Source organism: Sorex fumeus, unplaced genomic scaffold (assembly GCF_029834395.1).
Source record: "Sorex fumeus unplaced genomic scaffold, SorFum_2.1 ptg000128l, whole genome shotgun sequence".
Lineage (NCBI taxonomy): Eukaryota > Metazoa > Chordata > Mammalia > Eulipotyphla > Soricidae > Sorex > Sorex fumeus.
This window is the reverse complement of record NW_026606185.1, coordinates 14,449,013-14,473,606: the sequence shown is the minus strand read 5'-3', so window position 1 is coordinate 14,473,606 and position 24,594 is coordinate 14,449,013. Positions and strand designations below refer to the sequence as shown.

The window sequence follows — 24,594 nt, the reverse complement described above, 5'->3', positions numbered from 1 at the left end:
GATCCGGTTTGGGCCCCGCGGGCTGCCGTAGCGTCTCCTCCCGCGTCCCCGTACCGCCTCCGCCCGGCAGTCGCTGTCCAGATCGGGCCGGACGGCGGGATGGCGGCCCAGAAGATCAACGAGGCGCTGGAGCACATCGCCAAGGCGGAGAAGCAGTGAGTGCGCGGCCCGCCGTCCCGAGCTCGGGGCCGCCGTGGGCAGCCGCGTGTCCAGGCCCCGGGGGCCGAGGCAGCGGGCAGCTGACGGGGAGTGTACCGGGGCCGCGCGCGGCCCGCGGACGGGGTCGGCGGGGACTGGACGGGGCAATGGACGGGGTCGGCGGGGACTGGACGGGGCAGTGGAGCCCGCGCTGTCGCCCGGTGCCGGAAGTGGCCGGCCACCTCCCTGGCCGCCCTCTCCGCGCAGGGCCATGTCCACCATCCTGGGCCCTGGGCATGGCCTGCCTCCCCGTGTTCGGCCGGTTCCGGACGGCTGCAGCGCGCGCAGCCGTAGCCCCGGCAGCCGGGACCTGCCGGGCTCGAGCCCCTCGGGGACTTGTGCACGTAGGCGCTGGCTCGGTCCGCCCCCTCCGTGCCACCCGCGCAGTTGGAGCTGCCGGGCCCCCAGTACTGGCCCGGTGCGCGGCCCTCGCTCCCCGTTGCTCCGTGCTCCTCGGGGCTCTGCTCTGGGCGGCGGCGGCGGGTCAGACCCAGGTCTGGTGCCCGCCCGCGAGCCGTGTGGACCCCCTGCGCCGCGTCGCCGGCCCCTGGAGAGCGAGCGCCCGCCTGGGCCGGGTGTGAAGTGTCGCACCCTGGCCTGCCCCCCCACCCCCCCGGCTCGCCCTAGATGGATGGGCTCGTTCCCCGGGGAAGGAAACGGCGGCGCGCACGGCGGGCGTTTCTAAGACGTTGGGGACGAAGGGACCTCGGCGTTAGATGGGAATCCTGAGTTTTTGGTTTTGCGTTTCCTTGCTTTGAAGAGGGGCGGGGTGGGACCCTCGGCCACGTTCAGGGCGGGGGCTGAGCTCAAGTGTAACCCCGGGAGAGGTCCAGAGATTCAGAGCCAGGCAGCCGCGTGCGGGCCCCTCTTTCTCTCTCCCTGGACACTGGGCAGCGCAGAGGGTGGACGCGGGCAGAGAGCTTCCTGCCTACTCATTAAGCAAACGTTTACCAAATTGGCCTTCTCCACCTGAACCGGCCGCCGAGGAGATGAGAAACTCGAAGGGGGGCGGGGGTCCAGCCCCCTAGAGCTTAGAATTTACGGGGGCAGAAAGGTGCTGAGAAGATTCCGAGACCCAGCTGCGACTTGAGGTTTCCACCGAAGAGCCAACAGGCAGGTCGCTGTGACTCTAGCTGAGTCAGCTGAATTCGGAGTCACTTGGCACAGTCACCTGGGGATGGCGTTGGGTTGCACAGATGAAGGGCTTGTCCCATAGAGTCGCCCGCATCCTCCTCCTCCTCGGCCCCCAACCCGAGGACACTGGGAGCTCCTGTGGAGAGCTGCTTGATTGGTTTGCCAGAGGAGCCCCACAGACCGCCGGTAACAGGTTTAACAGTTTTTTTTTTGGAAAAGTTGATAAGGGAAACTCATGCATAGGTGTTTGCCATGGAAAAGCCCAGGCTCTTCGGGTCTTAAGGAGGTTCCTCAGGTATTACAGTCAGTCACTAGGTTTCCAGTTCCTCGCCCCTCTGTGACAGATCAGGGTCTGGGAGTGTGGAATATCGAGCTTCTAACAATAGGTTGGGCTTCTGATTACCCAATTCTGGAATCCACCCAGAGTCACCTTACAAAAAAAGAGGATGCGGGTAACTGTTCACTATATTTACAGCAGTGGGCTTTTTTTGCGGTGAATATAAATATTTTATTTTTTTCTTTTTTTGGGCCACACCCAGTGGTGCTCTGGAATACTCACCCCACAGTGCTCAGCAGTTGCTCTTGGCTGTGCTTGGGTGATCTTATAGTATATGAGCAAAACATGTCCTTAGTCTCTCTAGCTCGCTCACCAGCCCACACTTGAATATCTTACTACCATCTTAGGCACCTGGAACTAATGTTATACCAGTTACACCTCAGTAAAAAAGCAAAAAAAAAGAAAAAGAAAAAAAAAGGTCCTTCCTATGCTTATCACTTCAGAATTTCCAAACCTTATTGGAATTCTGTCAGAAATGCGGGGGCAGAGAACAGTTCATCCTTCAGCTTATCCCACAGGTATCAAATGTTAGAGGTATGTAATAGCTTCAGTGGCAACAGTTAGGAAAGAAAAGATGTTGTCCCTAAGGTAGGGGCAGTGGCCAAGAATAGAGCAGGAAGGCAGCTTTTTCATGCATGCTGTTGACTCACCTGGAGGTACTAGGTAACGTTTGTCACATAGAATTGGCAGATTTTAATGAAATGACTACATCTGAAAGGAAGTCAGATTTCCTAGGTTGATGTGGGGGGCGGTGTGGAAGGAAAGACAGTTCGCCCAGAATGAGGAGAGGTTAATGACAATACACATGTAGGCAGGTAGATCTCTGCACGTGGGGGATTAGTGACAGCAGGTGGGTTAGACTCGGCCTTTGCACATATGGGATTAATGCCACTGCACTTGTAGACAGGTTAGACTCCGGCCTTTACACAGAGCTGTGAATTGATGGCAAGTAGAATGAGCCAGGGGCTTAGGAAAGTTACTTTTTTCCCCCTTTTTCTCCATGTAATAATGATGATGTGAGTAGGGTTGGAGCAATAGTACAGTGGACTGGGTGCTTCTCCTGTACTCGGCCGACCTGTATTTAATCCATGGCACCCCACCTGGTCCCCATAGCATAACCAGAGTGATTCCTGAGTGCAGATCCAGGAATATCTCCTGAGCATCACCCGTAGCCCAAAAACAAGACAAAAAAAGATAGTCTGAGTGTTTTCTAGTCATAATTATAATGAATCTCAAACAGATGGTGGTTTTGTCTTGTGGCCCTGTGGAAACAGCGGCCCCTGCTGGCCTAGGCAGAATTTCCTTTGACTTGACAAAACTAGCTGGAAGTACTAGGGGGCGGAGCTAGTGAGCCTTGGAGTGAGAGCACCTTTTCTCTTACAAAGCACAGAGGCTGAGTTCCCAGGGACGTTGTGTTGTATTTTAAAATCTCTCTCCTGCCACGTGTGGTAACTACACAATTGAGTGAGATATTCTTTTGGTTTGGACGGAAATTTTAAATTTATGTTAATTATACAGAATATAAGTGAGTACTTTGAAGTAAGGGGGGATGAAATTAAAATTTTGCTTTATAGTGTACTTTCTATGTTTTATAGATAAGAAAAGCCTGAAGTTTAAAGGTTGTTATTTTTTCTAAACCATAAGATTCCTTGTAAAATTTCTCAGGCAATCCCTTACTGATTTGAATCTGTAGCAATATCGTTACTAAACTTAATTGGCAAAGAAATGTCCCTTAAAATTAAAGACTTCTGGGTGATTGATAAAGCTGTCGGCAAATAAAGGTATAATCTGATGTTGCTGGTGGAGGTGAGGGTTTCTAATCTGAAGCCCTCCTCTGACACTGAGTGTTGCATGTACATGGGTTCTCACTAAATTGAAATTTAGAATTTAAGGTGATCTTTGATAGTCTACAGGCATATCCAAACTTGACAGTACTTGAATTAGTTTAAACTGTTACATCTGGATTTGCTTTTAAGAAAATCACAGAAAAAAGCAAGTAAGAGGAGATATTCACATGATTCTCCTTGAGTTTGCTCTCTTGGCTGACATGGTGAGGTTTTCAGAATTTTCTTACCTTTCTGTTTACTGGGCGCTAATTCATAGCTCTTTTTGAGGGGGGTGGGCACGTCCAGCGATGCTCAGGGGTTATTCCTGGCTGTGCACTCACGGATCACTCCTGATGGTGCTGGGGGCACCGTCTGGAGTGCTGGAGATCAAACCTGTGTTGGCCACGTGTAAGGCAAACATCCTCCCTGCTGCACGTCTCCCTAGCCCCTTCGTAGTCCTTCCTCTGCCTGTGTGCATTCTATTCTCTTTCTGCTTCTTTCTGCGGACTCCAAGGAGCAGATCTCTGCCTTCCTGAGTAACTCTTGGGAATCTAGCTGCGTATTGGATTCTGTGCTTCAGAGGGGCACAAGCCTTGAAGGGACTTGACTTAGTGGCCCTCAAGTCTTGGTAAAATGGGTCACTGCTCCGCCACTGTGTCTGGTTCTGGGGCTCTGGGCAGCGGCTGCTTCTCTGGCCTGTGCTCTGTCTGTCACACAGATATTCAGAGGAAATGCTCACCACAGGGAAGGTTGTGGGGCCTGGAGATCCTTCTAAGGTGGGCTGGGGGGTGGGGGAGGAGCAGACTTTGGGGCTGGTGACTCCATCCTGCTCCCCCATTGTTTCCCAGTGACTTGAAGGCCGGGCACTGACTTACACGTGGGTGGTAACATCTGTTAAATGTCTTTTCATTTCAGTCTGAAAACGGGGTTTTTCAAATGGAAGCCGGATTATGACAGTGCTGCTTCTGAGTACGGGAAAGCAGGTAGGTACCACCCTGGCTGCCCTCACTCCTGCCTGCACCATTGCAGCGTTGCTGTGCTCCCAAGTCAGACTCGGGAGTGGGACTGTTTGTTTCTAGAACCTGCCCATCTCCCGCCATTTCGCAGTTATTATTTATCTATGGGGCTGGGGTCGGGGGTCGGGAGCAGCACCCAGCATGCTCAGAGTTTCCCCCGGCTCTGTGTTCAGGGATCACTCCCCGTGGGGGCTCAGGGGACCTGTGTGTGCCAGGATAGAGTGGGTCAGCATTTGCAGGACTAGTGCTCTGGCCGCTGGACTGTCTCTCGGGCCCTGTCAACACATTATTTTTAAATGTCTTGAGGATTGGCACAGTGATGCGCTCCCTCTCTCTCCCTCTCTCCCCCTCTCCCTCCCTCTCCCTCTCCATCCTTCTCTTTCTCCCCTCTCTCCCAGTCTCTCCCTCTCTCTCTTTCTCTCCCTCTCTTTCTCTCTCTTTCCATCTCTCTTCCCCCTTTCCCTCTTTCTCCTCTCTCCCTCCCTCTCTCTTCCTTTTTCCCTCCCTTTCGCTCCCTTTCACTCTCTCCCTATCTCCCCCCCCTCTCCTTCTTCCTCACTCTCTTCTTTTCCCTCCCTCTCTAGAGTGGCAGAGGGAGGGTGTGCAGCTCCAGTCTTAACATCATCTGCATATTTGTTTTACGCTTTTTATTGTTATTTTTGTGCCACACCTGGTGGTGCTCAATGCTTATTCCTTGCTCTGCACTCAGAGATTATTCCTGGCAGGCTCAGGGGACTGTGTGGGGTGCCAGGGACTGGATCCAAGCCTGCCATGTGTCAGCAAGTGCCGTACCCCTGTCCTACTCGTCAGGCCCTGCTTCATCAATAACCATAATATACTCTTGTTCTAATTAGATCTGAAAACTGTTTGGGACATATTGAATGAGCTTCGCTGCTAAACATTCATGAAGGGCGAAACCCCCTGTAAGCTCATATTTTGGGACCACTCCTAATCCTTTTGATCTGATGCAACACTTTTACAACAGCAATATATTTCAGTTCTTTGGACACTTCTGTTTTGTTGTTGTTTGTTTGCTTTTTGGACCACACCCAGCTGTGCTCAGGGCTTCCTCCTGGCTCTGTGCTCAGGGATCACTCAGTCAGGGCTCGGGGGATCATAATGCTGTGCTAGAGATCAAAGCCAGGAACCAAGTTTGCCGTGTGCAGGTCACAAGCCCACCTAACTGTAACATCACTCCAGCCCACTTTGGAGATTTCAGTCTTCTAAAAAGTTGGATTCAAATGTTAATTTTTTAGACACTTGTCAAAGAGTGTACTTTTATGAAAGGAGAGCTTATTACAAAAATACTTAATGTGTTAATGTAATTCAAAATAAAGTAAAAGATGAAACAATGTATAAATGAAACATCATTTTCATTTCTCAGTTGTAAACTGGAGGGATAAGGTTCTGTGTGCCAGTTTCTTCATTTTGAGAACAATGGCTCGACTGATGAGATTTTAGCTTCTAGAAGCTTAGATATTAATGTTAGGAAGACAGAAAATAGCATAGGATGTATGTCATCTACAATTTATTAAGAATGCCCTTGGAAATACATTTAATTCAGTGATGCACAAAACCTGGGAATATTGCTGTAGAAAAAAGGTACTGTTTTATGGTTTAATTTTGATGGTTTTCTAGGTGATTAAAATGTTTTTTTTTATAATACCTCAAAACAATGCGTGTTATTACAATGATTCATTTGATTTTTTTTTTAAGTGATGGAAATAGTATTTTTGTTTGTTTTTGTGTCGTTTCAGCTGTTGCTTTCAAAAATGCCAAACAGTTCGACCAGGCGAAAGATGCCTGCCTCAGGGAGGCCGCAGCCCATGAGAATAACAGGGCGTATCTTTTTCACCCTCTACAAAGGACTCAGCAATTCAGTTATTTTGTTAGAAAATTATTGTTTACCTACACATTTGCTACAGGTAGAAACAGTGTTACTAAAAAGCAGTTAAGTGGGTTTTGTTTGTTTGTTTGTTTGCTTGTTTTGGTGAAGCAAGGTAGCTTTTAGTTGAATGGAACTTGCTTAGAAAGGTGTGAGAGCAGAGAAAGCCCAGGAGAACAGGGCTTCTCTAGAGTGGAAATGAGCAAGCAGAGAAACAGAGGACGGAGCTGGACCCCGGGAGGAGCTGGAACCCGGGAAGGGAGAACCAAGGCTGGAGGAGTGACTGAATGAAGGAACAGTTACAAAGATTAATGGTAAAATCTTTACCATTCTGTAGAGCTGCATTTGAAATTTGATTTTGTGTATATTTAATTGATCATTTTTCTTGGGGTGAATCAGGAGAAATCTCAAAATAGTCCCCGAGTGAAGAAGTAGCATGGGTATTAGATATGTATAAGCTGCTCCGAGGATTTTATTTATTTATTTGCTTTTTTGGGTCACACCCAACGATGCACAGCGGTTACTCCTGGCTCTGCACTCATAGTTACTCCTGGTGGTGCTCAGGGGACCATATGGGATGCTGGGAATTGAACCTGGGTCGGCCATGTCCAAGGCAAACACCCTACCCGCTGTGCTGTCTCTCCAGCCCCCATGCTTCGAGGATTTTAACAGTAGAATCTTCCCTGTGTTTGAACTAAGAGTTACGTGGTGTAGAGTAATATGTTTTCAATCTTGCATGTTAGTAAAATCTGCAGATGATCAAAAGTTTTTAAAATGACGTTTTATCTGTGTGAATTATGCCATTTGAAGACACTATTTTTTTCAGAAGCATTCTGTTGTTTCTGGCGCTCACATTGGCGTCACTGACACTGACATGGGGTGGTGAAGACTCCCATAATCCACAGATCATGAGGCATTCCTAAGAGATTCATTTATTCTTTACCTGTGTGTAGAATTTTGGTACCAAGCAAAACAGGAATTTTAACATTGTCTTTGAAATAAAAAATCTTTAGAAACTGCCGATTTGCTTTTTTTTTTCCTTGATTTTAACTTTGTTACATCCATCCAGCCTTTTCCATGCTGCCAAGTAAGTAAACATTTATCTTTTATATTTTCAATGTTACTGTTTTTTTAATAGGTCAATGATTTTTTTCTGTTATTAACTGATAGTATTAATTTGTATCTATTTTAATAAAAGTCATTTGTGTTTGTATCTGTCTTCCTCTGAATCCTAAAAACTCAAGATACACAGGTTTCAATGACTGTTATCTTACTTTTAGGGTTATTGTGTTCAGTAACTATTAAAGAAGAAAACAAGTTAGATTTTGATTGAAATACCTTTTCTTATCTGAGATCTGATGTTTCTCTTTTCACTTACTTTATGAATATTTCATCCAAGAAATTATTTTCTCTTTGCAGAGCTTACGAGCAAGCTGGCATGATGTTAAAGGTAATATGTCACAACTATTTTAAAGGTAAAATAAATAATGTACAAGGCATTAGAGTACGTCTATGTTGAGGTTGAAAATCCTCCTTGATGTAAGGCAGGAGAGTCTTCCATGAGATTTCTCTCTTGAAGTATGCTAATTGAAGCTGTGGGTACTCTTGTCATGTTCTGAAGAAAGGGAGTTTAGAAGTGAGAATTAATAAGAGTGTATTCATTCGAAGGGATTCTGGAGGTTCTAAGCTGGTTACCAGGACAGGGTATCTCTAAGCAGAGAGCCTTTTGGGAGATCTTAATAAAAGATTGCAAGTCAGTATTTTTTCACTACTAAGTATTTCAAAAAAGAAAAGATTTTGACTTCTGTTTTTGACTTTTATCCTTTGGCCTGAGAATCTTAGATTCTTGATTTTCTCTAATTGACTCTTTCTGATGAAAATATTTTAACTAATTGCCTGTGCTCCTCTGATCACTTAAAATCAGGTTGGGAATTCATATCCTGTTGTGGTGAGATGGAGCATCTCACTTTAAGACACTCACTCTCAATACGCTGAACGGCACTTGAAATAAAACATTTTCCTTTCCATTTTTATGTTCTTTAATCTGGTAAAAAGATCTTTTGAATTATTTATTATGTAGAGTTGCTTTAACAACTTACATCTTAGTAAAACTTTTTTGTTTTTAACTTCTGTGATATATAATTGTAACTCAGATTTTTTAATAGTGAATACTCATTGTAGTACATTCAAGAACTGGAAAGATTAAAGAATATTAGTAGTAGCAGGTAAAGATACCTGGCTTTTTCCTTTCAGCTAATTTTCTAATCACAGGCATCTTCATTTGCATTCATATATAGACACCACTGAGATAATGCTCTCCAAACTTTTACATCTTAATGTTAAATGTTAAGACACTTGAGATCTTTGTGAAGATTTTTCTAGTGTCATTCATAAAAACCTTATGTTTATTAAGATCTTGAAATTCTAATTCTGTGAAAGCCTATAAAGTCAGTTCTCCTGAATCTTAAAGGAATGCCTGGTGGGGTCAGGCATGAGTATGTGTTTTGCTGCATTGTTTAGTCTGAGCCTGTGATGGTGAGAAAATGTTTAAATTACAATTTTTAGATTTCAGCTGTTTATAGAGCCATTGTCCTGGAGCTTTTCTGGCTGAAATTTGCAACCAAATTGATACTTGGTGATGCAAATCAGAATAGTGGCATCAATTCCTTAGGATCTTAGCAGATAAAATTTCTTTTATAGTGGAAGAACAAGCTGCCTGCCCTGTGCTTCTCCTGCATTCTGCATTTCCCCCTGAGACCTAAGACACTCCCAGCTGGGTCTTTCTGTCCTTTGTCAGGGAGCTTTTCTGTCTCAGAAGTTTTTCTGCAGCCAGTTTGATAATGCTGCCCCGTGTGCCATTATTAGCTTATGCTATCTTTCTATAGAGATGTAAGGGCACAAGAACCTCCCAGCCCCAGTTAATATTCTGATGTGTTTGTTGCTTATTCACCCCCCTCCCTTTGTTGTGGTGCTTGTTCTTCTCTGACCTATAGGAAATGCTGCACATTTGGGTGCACTTCGCCTTGGTGTCTGCCTGGGGTTGCACACTTCAGTTATAGAGCTTGCCAGTGATTGAAAATTCGGTCATAGTGCTTGCAGATCTAGTCATGTGATCACTGGGGATTGTGATGTACACACAGGATTGCATGGGCGATCACACACTCTAGGAGGTGCAGATCACACACAGCCGTGCTGCTGGGATCACGCCTGGCTAGTGGGCTGGTGCTGGGCATTAAATATGTCCTGTAAGACCGGGCAGTACCATCCTGGACCCCTGCTTTTGTGAATGTTCTAAGAAGGATGCTAAGATGTAATATGGACTTGAGTCTTCATTCTAGTGTCCATTTAATTTGAGAATTTGAAAGTCGTTGTTTTGAATAATGGAGTTGCATAGGGAAAGACACAGGAGGAAATGCTTGCTGGCCTATTCTTGTCTGTGAAGTAAATGCTGTTGGACATCCTCAGCTGAAGTAGGGTCCCGAGGTCTTTGGCATACCATTCATTCAGTGAGCTCACATTCCCAATTTCTCATCCAAATCTTGACATTCTCCCCCCAATCCCAGCTGGACTTCAGAGGAGATGGTCAGTAGTGCTGGTGTGGGAAGGATGCGGGACCTCTTGGCATGCCCTTTGGTACTGCCAATTTACAGTGGTTTGATTTCATATCCTACGTGGTCCACAGAAATTGTAAGTTAATTGAGGCACACAGATCACTGAAAATAAGCAATTTTCTTCAGGATAGTGCCATGCTGGAAGAATATGAGGAGAGTTCTAGAGAGCATATTTTTTCATAGCCAGCCCACCATTTTTGATGGGGAGGCATCAGCCTTAGTCCTTGATACATTTGATATGTTGCAGTAGCAGTGAGATGTAGTTACGGCTTTTTTATAAATGTGTCTTAGATGGTACTTATACTGCTTTCTCTTGTCCTGCGCTATATGTCTTGTTCAGGAGGGCAAAACTTGTAAAGTTTCACTTCGTATGTTATGTTTCTTTTTATTCTCTGACATATTTTCATATTGAAGGTGCTAGGGGTATATTTGCTTTATCAGTGGGAAAGTGGACTGGGGCGGGGTGGAGAAATCATCTTTACAGAGTGAGCCTAGACCTAAAGCCAGTGAACTGCCTTTTATTAGATTTAGATTCCCCTTTATCCTTCAACATAAACTCTAGATTCTTGATTCTTTTTTGGACCATTGGTTTCTACCCAAAAGGGTAGAAATTACCCTTTATTCTTCACTAGGGTTTGAAATTATATTCTGCCTGCCACAATATAGCCATGCCTGCCAGAAAACTTTACATGTTGATGTGTCTGTATATTTGAAGATACACACTCAGGTGGTCTTCTACTGAGCTACTTAGGTGTTAAATGATACAGCACTTTGGTTGTTAAAAATAGTCTTGGCTTGGATATATTAAACTCTTCGGATATTACTAAGAGTTATGGTAGGGTAGGTAGTTATTTTGTTTTTCTGGTGGCACTCAGCATAGACATTAACATCTGAATGGAGAGAAAGGACAGGCCTAGGTGTGTGGGGCAGCAGGTAGTAGGGAGAAATTTGGCCACTTCTGGGAGATGGCATGTCCAGTCTGTGGGTACCCAGCGGCAGCCCAGCCTTAGCCCACTGCCAGTCAGCTTCTGATGCATTTGCATAGTTGGAAGTCATGAGCAGAACCTTCCCGAGTGCACCTGACTTAAGTGCTAATGATTTGAGCAAAAGGCCCTTGGAAAGGAGATACGGCCCTGGGACTGCCTACTAATGTCCCATCATCTTGTATTTCTGAACTGATTAATTTATGGCTCCATTCTGACTCCTTTGGCTGAAGGAGATGCAGAAGCTGCCCGAGGCTGTCCAGCTGATCGAGAAAGCCAGCATGATGTACCTGGAGAACGGCACCCCGGACACGGCCGCCATGGCCTTGGAGCGAGCAGGAAAGTGAGTGGGGGGTTCCTGCCCATGCACAGTCTTGTCCTACCCTCAGTAAAGCCCTCTAGAAAATAAAGGTTTTTTCCTTCCTCAAAGAAGTCTTGTTTTGTTGCCCTTTTCTATAGGCTTATTGAAAATGTAGATCCAGAAAAGGCCGTACAGTTATATCAACAGACAGCTAATGTGTTTGAGGTAAGTTTGACTTTTTTTTTCCCTTTAAATAGATAAAAGATTCAAACTCAGTATGTACAGGAAAACAGAAGAGCAGAGATGACTTGAAAAAATATTCAACTGAGCTCTGTTCCTCTGTTCCCTTGTAACCAAAGAGTATTGAGACAGATTGGCAGTCACGTGTTTCTCCCCCAATCCTGCCAAGTTCTATTACTTTTCTGTCCAATATTGGCGGGAAGCAGGTGAGCATGAAGGTCTCGACATGAAAGCAGCCAAGACTTCTGTATCTTTTTTGAACTCCTTCAGAATGAGGAACGCTTACGACAGGCAGTTGAATTGCTGGGAAAAGCCTCCAGACTCTTGGTCCGAGGACGCAGGTGAGTGTCCTAGCTGTTCTCCCTGTCTAGTGTGCCCTTGGCTCACATTTGGGAATGTACTAGGCTACCAGTAGAAGAAATATTGATGTTTGCTAGATGGCACATTGAATTAAATTTTAAAAGATCTTTATTCTTTCTGCTGTTATACCAAGACTGATCATCCATTTTGCTTGATTGGTTAAGGCCTGGCTCAGCAGTCTGAGAGAAAACTGTTTCCTTTTTCTTTTTTCTTATGTTTACTCTTTATTTCCCTTCCCTCCTGATCTCTTTCCTCTTTGCACAGCCTTAGTTCAATGCCCATGGTTTATCTTTCTGTTCCATCTCATTCATTAATTTGTAGCCTTAAACTGCACACATAGGTAAAATCATCCAATACTTATCTTTTGTCTTCTGAGTTCTAAGATTCAAGACATTCAATTATCACATTAGTTATATCAATTATAATTCCATCATTAAGAATTTTCCCACTCATTGGTATGGCTTCCTGGTGGGACTTTGTTCTATGTTTAGAGAAAAGATGAGGCAGTTGAGCAAACACACCATCTGGTGCAGTTGACTCTGTGAACTCAAATCCAGGCCCCTTCCCTGAGCCTTGTGTGACTCCCAGCAAGGAGGAATCCCGTTTCTATTCACTGACCCACTTCCAAGACCCACTTAGCACAGAAGAATACAATACTTCTCATCATTGGCCAAGACGGTCACTAGAATCTAGACAAAGGACAACTTGGGGGTGGGGGAAGAGGGGCGAGGACAGCTCCGGGGTTGAGAGGTTATTAGTTACAAATAATTGGTTCCTATCTGTGGGAACTGTTCCAGACCCTGTGACGCCATTAGTAACCAAAGAAGCAGGATCATCAGGAATGGTAGAAAGCTGGAATCTGGTGACTCATCTGGAAAGTTGTGCAGGTGGTTAATATGTTCTCCAGTCCAGGAGTTCTGAGAAGGTACCCACTGAGACCTGGTGTGGGTGGACCCTGGGGCAGTGTTCGTCCGTCAGGCACATCTTTTCCTGAGAGCCCTGTGTTTTATTTTATCTTATAGTTAATAGAAGACTCAATTCCAAGAATCATCTCCATTTTGTTGAAATAATCAATGAAAAATTTCTCATCTATGTTTGGAGTTGGCTTCATATGCCAAATTAAATAATTTTTTTTAATTACAAGCTATATAAACATACAAGGTGGTTTTTCCTTGGTGGCTAGAGCACAATAAAAAGATATTTTTAGGGGGCAGAGTGATAATATATCAGGTCAGGCACTTGCCTTGTATGTGGTTCACCCACGTTTGATCCTCAGCACCATGTGTGGGCCCCTGAGCCCACCAGGAGTGACCCCTGAGTGAGAGCTAGGAGTGAGCCTGAGCACTGCTCGGTGTGGCCTAAGAATACAGAAGGCAGAACCCTGATAGTCCGTGAAAAGTTCCAAATACTGAGCTCTTTCCTAGTGATGCAATACGGACATTTATAAATATGTCATGGAATATTTTATGGTACTTCTTTAATGAAACAGAACCTGTGATAAGCTTAGTGGCCAATTACCAGTGATACAGATACAGATAAACCCCTCCGCCCTCACCTGCTCAACAAATAACCACAAACGTGGCAGCTTCAAAGATCTCACTTCTTGGTCTGAGTTAGAATTCCAGCCCGGGAAGCTGGGGTCTGTGTCGGGAATGTGGGCGCCCTAGGCATCCAGCTCCTGGTGGTTGCAGCAGTCCTGTGTGCTTTCTTGCCAGGGGCTGCGGCCTTGGTGGTCTGTGCTGGGTAGTTGGCTGCTTACCAAACCTTGGCATTTCTGATCTCTGCCCTTTCTTGGACACTCCGATTTCACTCAGTCTGTTGGTTAGTGTTCTGCTCACGGACTTGCAGCCCATCATTCAGAATCTGGCCTCATGTTGAAGTGGAGATGATGCCTGGAGTGCAGAGCAAGAATCCTGGGTGGGGGCAGGGCGTGATCTGTGCCTCATTTACACTTTCCCTCTGAAAATGTAGAATACATTTCTCCAGTCATGTTATGAGGGAGCCGATCGCCTGAGTGCAGCCTGACAAATCTGTTTAGTTTGCAGTGTGAATTTCTAAAAAATAATTGCTAACATGCTGAAAATATAATGTCTAAAATCTGTCAGTTTGAGTCATGTTAAAGCCTCGTCTGTGTCCTAACAATGCGGACTGCTGGTTCAGTTTTTGACTGAGAGGATAAGAGAAATGGATGAAGGCTGCTAAGTCCATCACCTCTTGAGCTAGGTGCTAATGAAGGAATTATGGAGTTTTCACCACATTGCAACACTTGAGGGAAATGAGAATCAGCTTAGGGAAGACGAGATTAGAGCTGGGGAGGAGCTAGAGGGGAAAGCCTTTGAGAATTTGAGGGAGTGTTTTTGCGATCCCTTGAGCAGGATTGAAGGAAAGGCCTGTGTGAGAGGAGGAGGAAGGTGACTTTGAGGATGGGAGGTGGTGGAAGGGCCTATGACTCCACCTGCCTGCCCTTCCCCAGCCGGGGAGCTGCTGGGGCTTGTGGAGGCAACCAGGAGTGGGTGGCTTCGTTTATCAGCAGGGAGCATCTGGGGGCCTTTCCATGGAAGATTAAATGGAGGATGGTCTCTGCTGACATTGCACAAACATTCCCAGAGCATTTATTGCATTTGAAAGGCACTGAGGGGTGCTTCTTTCCCAAGCTCGAACTCTCCATTGACCTGTGTCAACTTTTCTTCTTTTTTCTTAAGTTTATCTGTCTACTTACTACCTTAAAAGGGTCATTGGAACATTTAAAAGACAAGTCAGATGAGCATTTGCCACTGTCTTAAATTCTTAAACACTGATGATCTCAAATACTTCACAAAAGTAATCTCTGCTGTAGGTCATTTAAACCTGAGTTATGTCTCTTTGTTTTGTCCTTAGGTTTGATGAGGCAGCACTGTCTATACAGAAAGAAAAAAATATCTATAAGGAAATTGAGAACTACGCTACTTGTTATAAGGTATGCTTTGAAAGTGCTCATTTCTCGGCCTTCCAGTAGATAATTTTTCATGTAGGTCTAACTGTGCTTCAGACTGGCTTTCATTAATATTGCATACAATATCTTAAAATGATACTTGCTAGGTGGCTGAAGAGATAATGTAGTGGGTAGGGAGCTTGCCTTGCATGTGGCTGACCTGGGTTCAATTACTGGCTTCCTCTATGGTCTCTCAAACCTGCCAGGAGTGATTCCTAAGCACAGAGCCAGGAATAAGCCAGGAGTAAGCATCCCTGGATGTGGCCAGATAAATAAATAAATAAATAAATAGATAGATAATGATCCCTGTACCTTTCATTTTAGGAACAAAGCACTGTAGCCTGTCTTCCTGCTCATTACAGCTAAGACTTCCACAGGACAAATGCAGCCGCAGCTGCTTACACAGATGCCAGCAGGGCTGTGGAGGCGAGGAAGGCACCGGCACGCCGGCTTGCCAGAGTGTTTCCTGTCTCTTCTTGCAGCGTTGCTTGCACAAAGCACATTGTTGCTTTCTGTTTGTTCAGTTGGTTTGGGGGCTGTGCCTGGCTGAGGATGCACAGGACTCATTCCTGGCGCTGCTCAGCACGTGAGCCCACAGCGGCCCTCACGGAACCCTGCTGGCCTTTTCTTTTTTTTCTTTTTTTTTTTTTGGCTTTTTGGGTTATACCTGGCAATGCTCAGGGGTTGCTCCTAGCTCTGTACTCAGGAATTACTTCTGGGGGTGCTCAGGGGGCCATATGGGATGCCAGAGATCGAACCCGGGTTGGCCGTGTGCAAGGCAAACACCCTACCCACTGTACTATCGCTCAGGCCCCAGACCTCATCTTTCTAACCAGGCAAGCTAAGAAACCTCTTGTGTGTGTGTGTGTGTGTGTGTGTGTGTGTGTGTGTGTGTGTGTGTGCTTTTTGTGTCACACCCAGCGATGCACAGGGGTTACTCCTGGCTGATGCACTCAGGAATTACTCCTGGCAGTGCTCAGGGGACCATATGGGATGCTGGGAATCGAACCCAGGTCGGCTGTGTGCAAGGCAAACGCCCTATCCACTGTGCTATCGCTCCAGCCCGAAACCTCTTTGGTTTTGGGGTGTTTTTTTTTTTTTTTCATTTTCCATGACTTTGCTCTGAGTGAGCCTTAAATGATTCATAGAGCAGAAGTTGTGATGGTGGCTTGTTCTGGCAGAGTACCAAAAGTGACTTGAGTCAAGTTAAGACCACAAGGAGAGAGGACAAGGGACTCCCCTGGGAATGGCTCTAGGCCTTCACATGCCTTGGGTTCCCCTCCACTGTGCCTTGTGCGGGGCACACCCAGAAAATCTGGGCAAAGACCTTATAGACTAAACTGAGAAAAAAAGCACTGCTCAGAGCATAGTCTCTCTCAGACACAGTGCGGGGCAGGGCAGGGCAGGACTGGACTCGGGCTGAGCACGTGGGGTGGGTGACAACAGATCCCTGCAGCACTCTCAGTGTAGGGTGCGACTCAAATGCCTCAACAGAGGGAACCAGCGGAGCATAGCCAGTCTTGTGAGGAAACTGCTGATGCCAGCATGAGGTGACCAAGATGCTGGAATGACCAGATCTGGACTTGGACGCTAGACTCACTGTTCCATGAGATGCCAGTTTCTGAATAACTGCCCATCAGCTCAGATGGTTCCTCTGTAAGCATGATGTGCCTGGTCACTGTCCTGCCCTGCCTGTGAGGAAGAGTCCATCAGTGAGGTTGTGGATCACACATAGAATATGAGCCATGGTGGACCGCGTCTCTACTTTGGTGTTGTTCTTTTGCAGGACCTTTGTGAGTCTCTGCTGTGGCTCAGAGTCTCATGGTATCATAACAATGTCAGTCCTTCAGCACATTTATAAGGACAGATACAGAGAAAGCTGAAAGGAATGGGCAAAAGGACTGATTTTAAAAAAGTAGTAAAAGTAAAATTGTCTAGAAAATACTTACTAGAACTATAGAAATGAGCTGAATAAAAACTTTAGAACTAAAACATTGAGTACTTGAAATAAAATATTGAGTGACTTAATCTGATAATGAAATGAGGAATGGCAGAATTTATAGAGCAATACATTATATGAAAACTACATTTTTGTATCTGAAAGATTAAAGAATACTTTAAGGGCTCTCTGGTAGTAAACTTCAGAGCTTATTGCTAATTTTGTTGATTTATAAATAGGATCATTAGCTAAAGTTTCCATTCCTACATCCTTTTCTTGGTATCTCTTTTAAAGATTTCAAAGTAATTATAGACTTATAACTGTAGGGTTAGATGGGTTTATGTCCTCTTTTTTATTCCCTTTTTCAAAATTATATATGTAGTTTGGGGGTTTGGGCTTATTTTGGGGGTGAGTGCCATACACAGTGGTGCTCAGGGCTTACTCCTACCTGTGTGCTCAGGGTCAGCCCTGGTGGGCACATAACCCGAGGCTTTGCCAGGGGTTGAACATGGGACGGCTGCACGCTCCAGAAGCACCGTAAGCCTTGTAGGTACATTCCCTCAAGGTGTTCAGTGTAGCGGTCGTGAGACTTGCTAGAGAACAGTGGCCTCAGGCTGGCAGTGTCAGGGCCACAGGGAGCCCTGAGGGATTCCCAGGGACTCTCAGGCTGGCCTCGGCCTGCTTAGGTGCTTCATTTAACAAGACCCCGAGTGGTTTGTGTGGAAACTAAAGTGTGGTGCTAGTCTATTTTCCCCCAGCTGCCCTGGGCAGGTTACCACCTAGAAATCCCTCTCTACAGACAAGACGGAGACTCGGAGTGACACTTCAGACATCAGGGACTTGATTAAATGGATGGAAATTTGAACCATAATCACCTGTTTCGTTTCAGAAAACAATCGCACAGGTCTTGGTGCATCTGCACAGGAGTGACTACGTGGCGGCAGAGAGATGCGTCAGGGAGAGCTACAGGTACCATGGCCACCGGCTGTCTGGCCCGAGCAGACGCCCCTCCTGTCTCTCGTTCAGGAGTGCTACTTAGCATCTCTGCCCAAAGCTGGTTTTGTAGCTGTTGCTGTTATATTCATTTCGTAGTGACAGAGATGCTGGTTCGATTGCCATTTCAGCTTTTACAGTGGGTTCTTCTAAGTCATGGTGTTTGCTGTGTTATTTGAATCGAGAACATCTAGGGGAGTGACTTGAATGGTGTTATGTTTTCCTGCTCAGGAAACAGTGTTCTCAGATCTTGTGTGATCGGATCCTGAGAACAGGGAATCTGTTTGCATTGGGCAGTCTTACTCTTTTTTTTTTATCCTGTTTTTGGGTCGCAGCTGGGTTAGGGCTGACTCCTGGCTTTCAGCTCAGGAATTATTCCTGGCAGTGCTCAGGAGACCATATGGAGTGCCGGGGATAGCACCTGGGTTGGCCGTGGCAAGGCCAGCGCCCTGCCCACTGTCCTGTCACTCCAGTGCAGTCTCAGCCTTGATGCTGGTGACATCTTAGCTGGGTGATTCATTGTCAGGCCTGGCCTGGGCGTCCTGGGGTGGCTGGCTGCCTCGTCCTGCTACCAGCCCTCCTTTGAAACAGTCCTGCCCAGCATCTGCTGGGGGCAGGGCCATCCCCAGTGGCGGCACCTTGGAGGGCAAGTGCAGCTGCCTGACCTGTGTTTGCTGTAGCATCCCAGGGTTCAATGGGAGTGAAGACTGTGCCGCTCTCGAGCAGCTTCTGGAAGGGTATGACCAGCAGGACCAAGACCAGGTCTCGGATGTCTGCAACTCACCTCTCTTCAAGTACATGGACAATGACGTAAGTGACTTTGGCTTAGCTTTTCTCTTTCCACCTACAACTTGGACTATTCTTCCCTCCCCTTTTATTTTTTCACCTCCATCTGCTACACAAAGAGGAACTTTGGCTGAATTCGACTGGATGTCATCCGGGGGGTTTCCAGATACTTCTTTCTCTCCATTTTGGCCTTGTATCAACACTCTGCCCAGGTTTTCCTTTTCTCCTTCTTTCGGGACTTTCCGTTCGTAAGTTCTTCTGAGTTTATCCTGTGACAGAGGCAGTTCAGCCCACTCTTTGCCATCCTGCTTCTGTGACAAGCAGATGCAAGTTTCTGGGTAACTGCCCATCGGCTCGGATGCTTCCTGCGTAAGCGTGGTGTGCCTGTTCCCTCTCCTGCCCAGCCTGTGAGGAAGAATTTGTCAGTGAGGTTGTGGATCACACACAGGAAGTGAGCCAGGGTGCGCCGCATCTCTTCCTTGGTGTTGCTCTTTTACAGGATCTTTTGGGTCCCTGCTGTGGCTTAAACTCATGGTATCATACCAGCGTCAGCACATTTATAAGGACAGATACAGAGAAACAGTTGTTTTCTAGGTAAATTTTTATGTAGGCTTAGAAAACTCGAATATATTTCACTTTCTTTCGCTGCGCCCCTCCTCGCTTTCCCAGCAGATTTTTCTAAGGTCTTTCTGTAATTGGTAACTCCGCATGTCCAGATTCCTTGGGGTGCCTGTGTGGCCTGTAACTATTTCTGTTGGTTGAGTGCCCATCATGTCAGGTTCAGGAGCCCTCAGAAAGCAGAGCAACGGTGAGTTTTAAAGTGTCGCTGTTTCCTTTTCCTCTTTGCAAGGGGATTAGTTTTCCGGAGTTGGCGTCCTAGGACCTGTTTGTTGTAGGTAACTTGTTGAGATTCTGAGTCCCTCGTGGCCCTGCTTTGTCATTGACAGTACGCGAAGCTGGGACTGAGTTTGGTGGTGCCAGGTGGGGGAGTGAAGAAGAAGGCAGCCCCAGCACCGCAGGCCAACAGTGAAGGCGCTGCAGCCGCCCCTGCCGAGGAAGATGAAGATGAATACGCAGGGGGATTGTGCTAGGGTCCTGTTCTGTGGAAATCAACACAGGATCCTGAGGTGCCATTCGTGGACTTGTCTAAGGGCGTCTCTCTGGACTTCATGGCGGTCATGGGTTTGAATGCTAAAAAAGATGGATTTTTAGTTTCCATTTCCTTGTATTCACCCATGGGACCGTCCCCGACCTGTGAAGCATTTTCCCCCTTTCTTGACAGAGGGGGCCTTTTCCGAGACAGCAGACGGAACTGACAGAAAATAATTCCTGATCCATTTGAATTCAGCTGATTTTAAAATTGGCAAGCCAAATTCTATACCTCCTGCATTCTTTAAAAAATATGTATTTCCCCCCTTTAGGGTCTTATAATTTATTGTTAGAGAATTTATTTGCCTTTAATAATTGCTGCTAAAGTGAAGCTAAGCTATGGGTTTAAAAAAAATAGTGTTTACAAAATGGGCTTGATTTGGGTGCCAGAGGGATAGTCCCGGGTGAAAGCATTCGCTTGTCTTGCTTGCAGTTGATTCTGATTCTGTCCTGAACCCAGACCCTCTCGGGACTGATCCTTGAGCACAGAACCAGAAGTAAAACCTGAGCACAGCTCAGTGTGGCTCAAAAACCAAAATCTAATTTTTTTTTATTTGAAAAGACATCCCTGACCCCCACAACCTGCCCCTGGACCAACCCCACACCCCACCCCACGCCTTCATGATAATCAGATTTATTTCAGTTATTGAATCTTTTCAGAGGTGAGATTGGGACAGGACTAGATGCTATTTTGAAACTTTTTCAGTCCAATAAAAGATGCACACAAATCCTATATGTAAGTCTGAAAATTTTGGAGGTGTATAGTAAAGTGCTTGTGTAAATGTCTTCCATTCTCTCAAAAGTAAGGATATTTTTTTCCACACACAAAATAGTCAATGTCTCCAGCTCACATGATTCATGTTAAAAGGGAAAAAAAGAGGACCATTTTCATTTTTATGTATTCTAATGAACAGGTAATGTTTCCATCAGTGAAATATAATATAGTCACATTTTTTTCCTTCAAAATAATTATTTTATTTATTTTGAATTTGTAACTGGATAATAACTTGACCTGCGAAATGCTATATCCTGCAAAAATGTAGCAGAAGGAGAATTGTCTTTGACAGATATGTATATTTGAAATATTGCGCTGTCACAATTTTAATCCTTTTATAGAGCCTTCCTCTGTTTAGGCTGTTAAAAGGCTGTTTACTGAGGTGTTCCTCACATAAGTGTGGCTCCCATAGACTCGCCTCACAGTCTCTGAGTCGGAAAGAGGCATAGCACTGGTGGTGTGCTTTCCACAGTGGCTGCAGCCCAAGTGGCTTCCTGTGGCTTCCTGTGTGTGCACGGCTACCTCTTGGGTATGCAGACTATGCGTGCTTCACTTGGCTAGACTTCCTGCCAACAACACCAAGTAGATCATCATGGGTGCTGTCGGCACAGCCGGTCCCCAAGCAAGCCTGGACAGAGCCTGCATTGGCACACCTGCTTGGCTGGGCCGGTGTTAGGATAGAAATCTTCATTCTGATACATTGCATTTACACTGATACATGGCATTCTTAATAGTTCTGGGGGTGGCACTCGTTTTCAACCATTGTTTGGAGATCAACCGTGAACAATTTCGATATAGCTCGATTTAGGCTTTTGTATTTAGAGACATAATAATGTTTCGGAAATCTCATCATTGCTATTCCGCCTGTGATTCTTTCAGAAACTCTAGGACTCTTGCATTGATTTGGCAGTACTGAAAAGATTTCTTAGACTATTTGCTGTTGTTATCCCCCATTACAGATGTGGACTTTTTTTCTTTTAAACTTTTACTACATATCTGTAAAAAACCCAATAAAGCTGAGTGATTCCGAGCCTTAAACTCCATAAAAGACTTTGTGCAAGTGCAGCCTCTCTCCCTGCTTGCAGGGCCTGTGGGTGTTCACTATCAGGTTATACTATGTCCAGCAAAGAACACTTGCTCCCTGTTTATGCATTTATTTTTCCACTTAAGTCCTTTATCCTGAGAAAGTATTGTCAGAAGTGGAAAACTTGGTGTTTACAACAGGAAAAGTTGTTTTCCAGAACTCGTATTAATCACTTTTACCAAAGTGAAAATCTGCATGAATATGCTCAGAATCTAATATTCAATGTTCTATTATATTGTAAGTGAAGCCAGTCTACAGAATATATTTAATATATTGAATTTATTTGTACATATGCAGAGTAAGGCATTTGTGTATGGACTCTGGGCTTCATTCTTATTTTTTTCCAGCTCTTTTGATGAATAGAATGTTAAATATGTTATAGAAGTGCAGACTGTTGCTTCTATAGGGAGATAATTATGAAAATAAAATGTGAACCTATGTGAATGATTCTTTGTGTTATTTATTTTGCTTTACTTGTTAATTCCTCTTTCCCCAGTGGCATAACTTTTAATTATTTATGAATCAAGGTAGACTGCAGGTCAGAAATCCCTTTGTGATCTATTTTAAACTATTTTAAGTTTTCTTTGTTTAAAAATACCATGGTTTGGGCCTGGGGGACTATTACAGCAGGTAGGTTGTTTGCCTTCCTTGGGCTGCCTGGATCTGATCCCTTGTACCCCATGTGGTCCCCAAGTCCCACTCTGAGTAATCTCTGAGCACAGAGCCAGGAGTAAGCCCTGAGCACTGATGTATGTGACCCCAGAACAACAAAAAAGGTATGAAACATACAATGATGGGAATCATTGTTACCACAGTACACACATACACACACACACACACACACACACACAAATGTGAACCATTGCTGTAGCTTAACTTTCCATTAAAACCCTGTTATATATCCTGTTAACTCTTGAGACACTTTGAGTAGAAGACACATTATAAAAATTGTGTTATTCAGGAATGCTGTTTCACATTAAAGTGCAGGTCCCTAGCACTTAAAGAAGGAAAAAAAAACCACAATGAACTATGCTCTGTTCTGTTGAAACTTAGCGAAATGCACTTAATTGCACATTCAAAACCGCAAAACCACCTCCTTTTTCTGCAGGCTTCTAAGTGGAGGCTGCTCCATGGCCCCAGCGTCATCTGCGTGTTTTCAGTGCTCAGTTCTGAGTTACAGTCGGGAACATTTCTGGGGGAGCCAGGCGTGGGTCACGTGTCTCCGGCAGCCTCACCTTAGGACTGCAAGCCAAGCCTCGGCCTGTATTGTCCCCTGCCTCTTCTGCAGCATCTTTTCCTGCCTCAGGTCTGGGTGCTTAAAGTGATCTACCATTCGCCTCGACTGTAGAATGAAATGGAAAGTTGATCCCAACAGTTTGGGGTTTATCGATGAAAGGATATTCACACAGAGTACCCACATCAAGTAATTCACTTCCGAGCTGAGCGTTGGCTTGAATAAATGAGTGCTGCTATCCCAATCGATTCTCTCTGTAACCGCGAGGAGTTCACAGTGTATGTAGTCAGGATGTGGAGGGCACAGAGAGGAGGTGACGGAGGCTCCACTGTGATATGCCCCTGTGGAGAACCATCCTGGTCTAGCCCGTTATGCTCCCTTCCTCCCCCTGCCCCCTGACAGCTGCAGAAAACAAAATTCTCCCACTCCCCTTGTTCTGATGCTGCAGAGTGCGGGTCAATACTTCTTAACCTTTTTCTGACCATGAGGCCCTTTTGATTCATCCCCTTCTTGTGCCACCTTTATCTTGCCACTTGCCTCCTAATTTCCTACCCCCCCCCCCCCCCCCCCCCCCGCCGCACACACACACAAACACATCTGTGGCCTTTTGGGATGTGCTGGGGGCACTGGTGAGCATCTCCTCCTGCATGTCTTAAAATGTCAGGGTTGACAGCATTTTTGGCTTTACCCATCCTGTTGCCCACGGCTCACCCCTGCCTCCAGCCAAGCGTGGAGGGGTTCACTAGCAGGCTATGTGGGTTTGGGGGTCTGAGAGACAAGCCCCAGCCCAGCATGCTGATCCACAGAGGCTGCAGTCACCAGCCCATGTCGAGAAGGACGTTGTGGAAGTTGGTCAGAAGGTAGCCACTCCTATTCAGATTCTTCCCTTTAAATTTTCTCACCTCTTGATTTTACCAAAATTTACATTTGTAAGCTTTACCTCTTATGTAAACTCCAAAGTAGCACAGAATTTTTTTAAATGTTATTAATGACAGAGAAAATGATTGTTACCACAATGAGACCCAAGTACATATTAAAATTTTATGCAATGTATTATTAATGCAGAATAGAAAATGTATTTGTGCAATGGAGAGGAGGCATATTGAATGAAATAATTTGCATTTGTATATAGGTTAAAATCATGTAGCAGTCATCAGAAATTGACTTTCATTGATTCATTTTCTTCTAATTCTGTTTGCTATCCCTTTAAGTTTTGTTGGAGCCCACAAACTAAATTTGTGATGGGCCTGCTAAGGGGGCAGATTAGGGTGTGGGAAGGAAATTGGGCATGTTGGTGGGGCTCTTCCCCACCTCCAGCCCCACAGGCCGGAGCCCAAGCGCCGCTGCAGGCTGCTGGCCAAGACTCAAGAGCACGTGGGAAACGGGCCCTGCAGGGAATAGATTTTGAGCAGAGAGCCTCTTCTGATTTCTGAGAAAGAAAAACCTCCTCTCATTGTGCCCCAGACCCCAAAACTCAGACTTGGCTGGAACATTGCATGCCTGAAGCAACTCAGTAACAAGCTTATAAATTTACAAACAAGCTTTTAAATCACCAATGTATCATTTTTTGGATTTTTAATTAAAAGTTGTTTTTATTATTGAATCACCATGAGATACACAGTTACAAAGTTGCCTATGATTGGGTTTCAGTAATACAATGTTTTGACTGCCTTCCTTTCATCAGTGCACATTTCCTGCCACCACTGTCCTCAGTTTCCCTCCAGGCACCCATCCCAGCCTGTCTTGCCTTACCTCTCTTTTGCTCTCTTACT

The 24,594-nt window shown here is 45.5% G+C and overlaps 1 protein-coding gene across 1 annotated transcript; it reads left to right on the top strand.

Annotated features, from left to right (window-relative positions):
• Positions 1 to 22,032, top strand: NAPG (NSF attachment protein gamma). The gene is made up of 12 exons (XM_056137970.1): positions 1 to 155; positions 4,411 to 4,478; positions 6,269 to 6,353; positions 7,466 to 7,483; positions 7,816 to 7,846; positions 11,224 to 11,333; positions 11,450 to 11,516; positions 11,802 to 11,872; positions 14,769 to 14,847; positions 17,691 to 17,770; positions 18,475 to 18,604; positions 19,528 to 22,032. Exons 1-12 carry the CDS (start codon positions 100 to 102, stop codon positions 19,669 to 19,671), a joined length of 939 nt encoding a protein of 312 aa, XP_055993945.1. The 5' UTR covers positions 1 to 99; the 3' UTR covers positions 19,672 to 22,032.
• Positions 22,033 to 24,594: the final 2,562 nt, after the last annotated feature.

Excerpts from the sequence above, each read along its gene's own strand:
- NAPG (XM_056137970.1), top strand. The coding sequence starts at position 100 with ATGGCGGCCCAGAAGATCAACGAGGCGCTGGAGCACATCGCCAAGGCG. Across the intron at positions 4,479-6,268 it reads TTCTGAGTACGGGAAAGCAG|CTGTTGCTTTCAAAAATGCC; the intron begins GTAGGTACCACC and ends GTGTCGTTTCAG. Across the intron at positions 14,848-17,690 it reads ACTACGCTACTTGTTATAAG|AAAACAATCGCACAGGTCTT; the intron begins GTATGCTTTGAA and ends GTTTCGTTTCAG.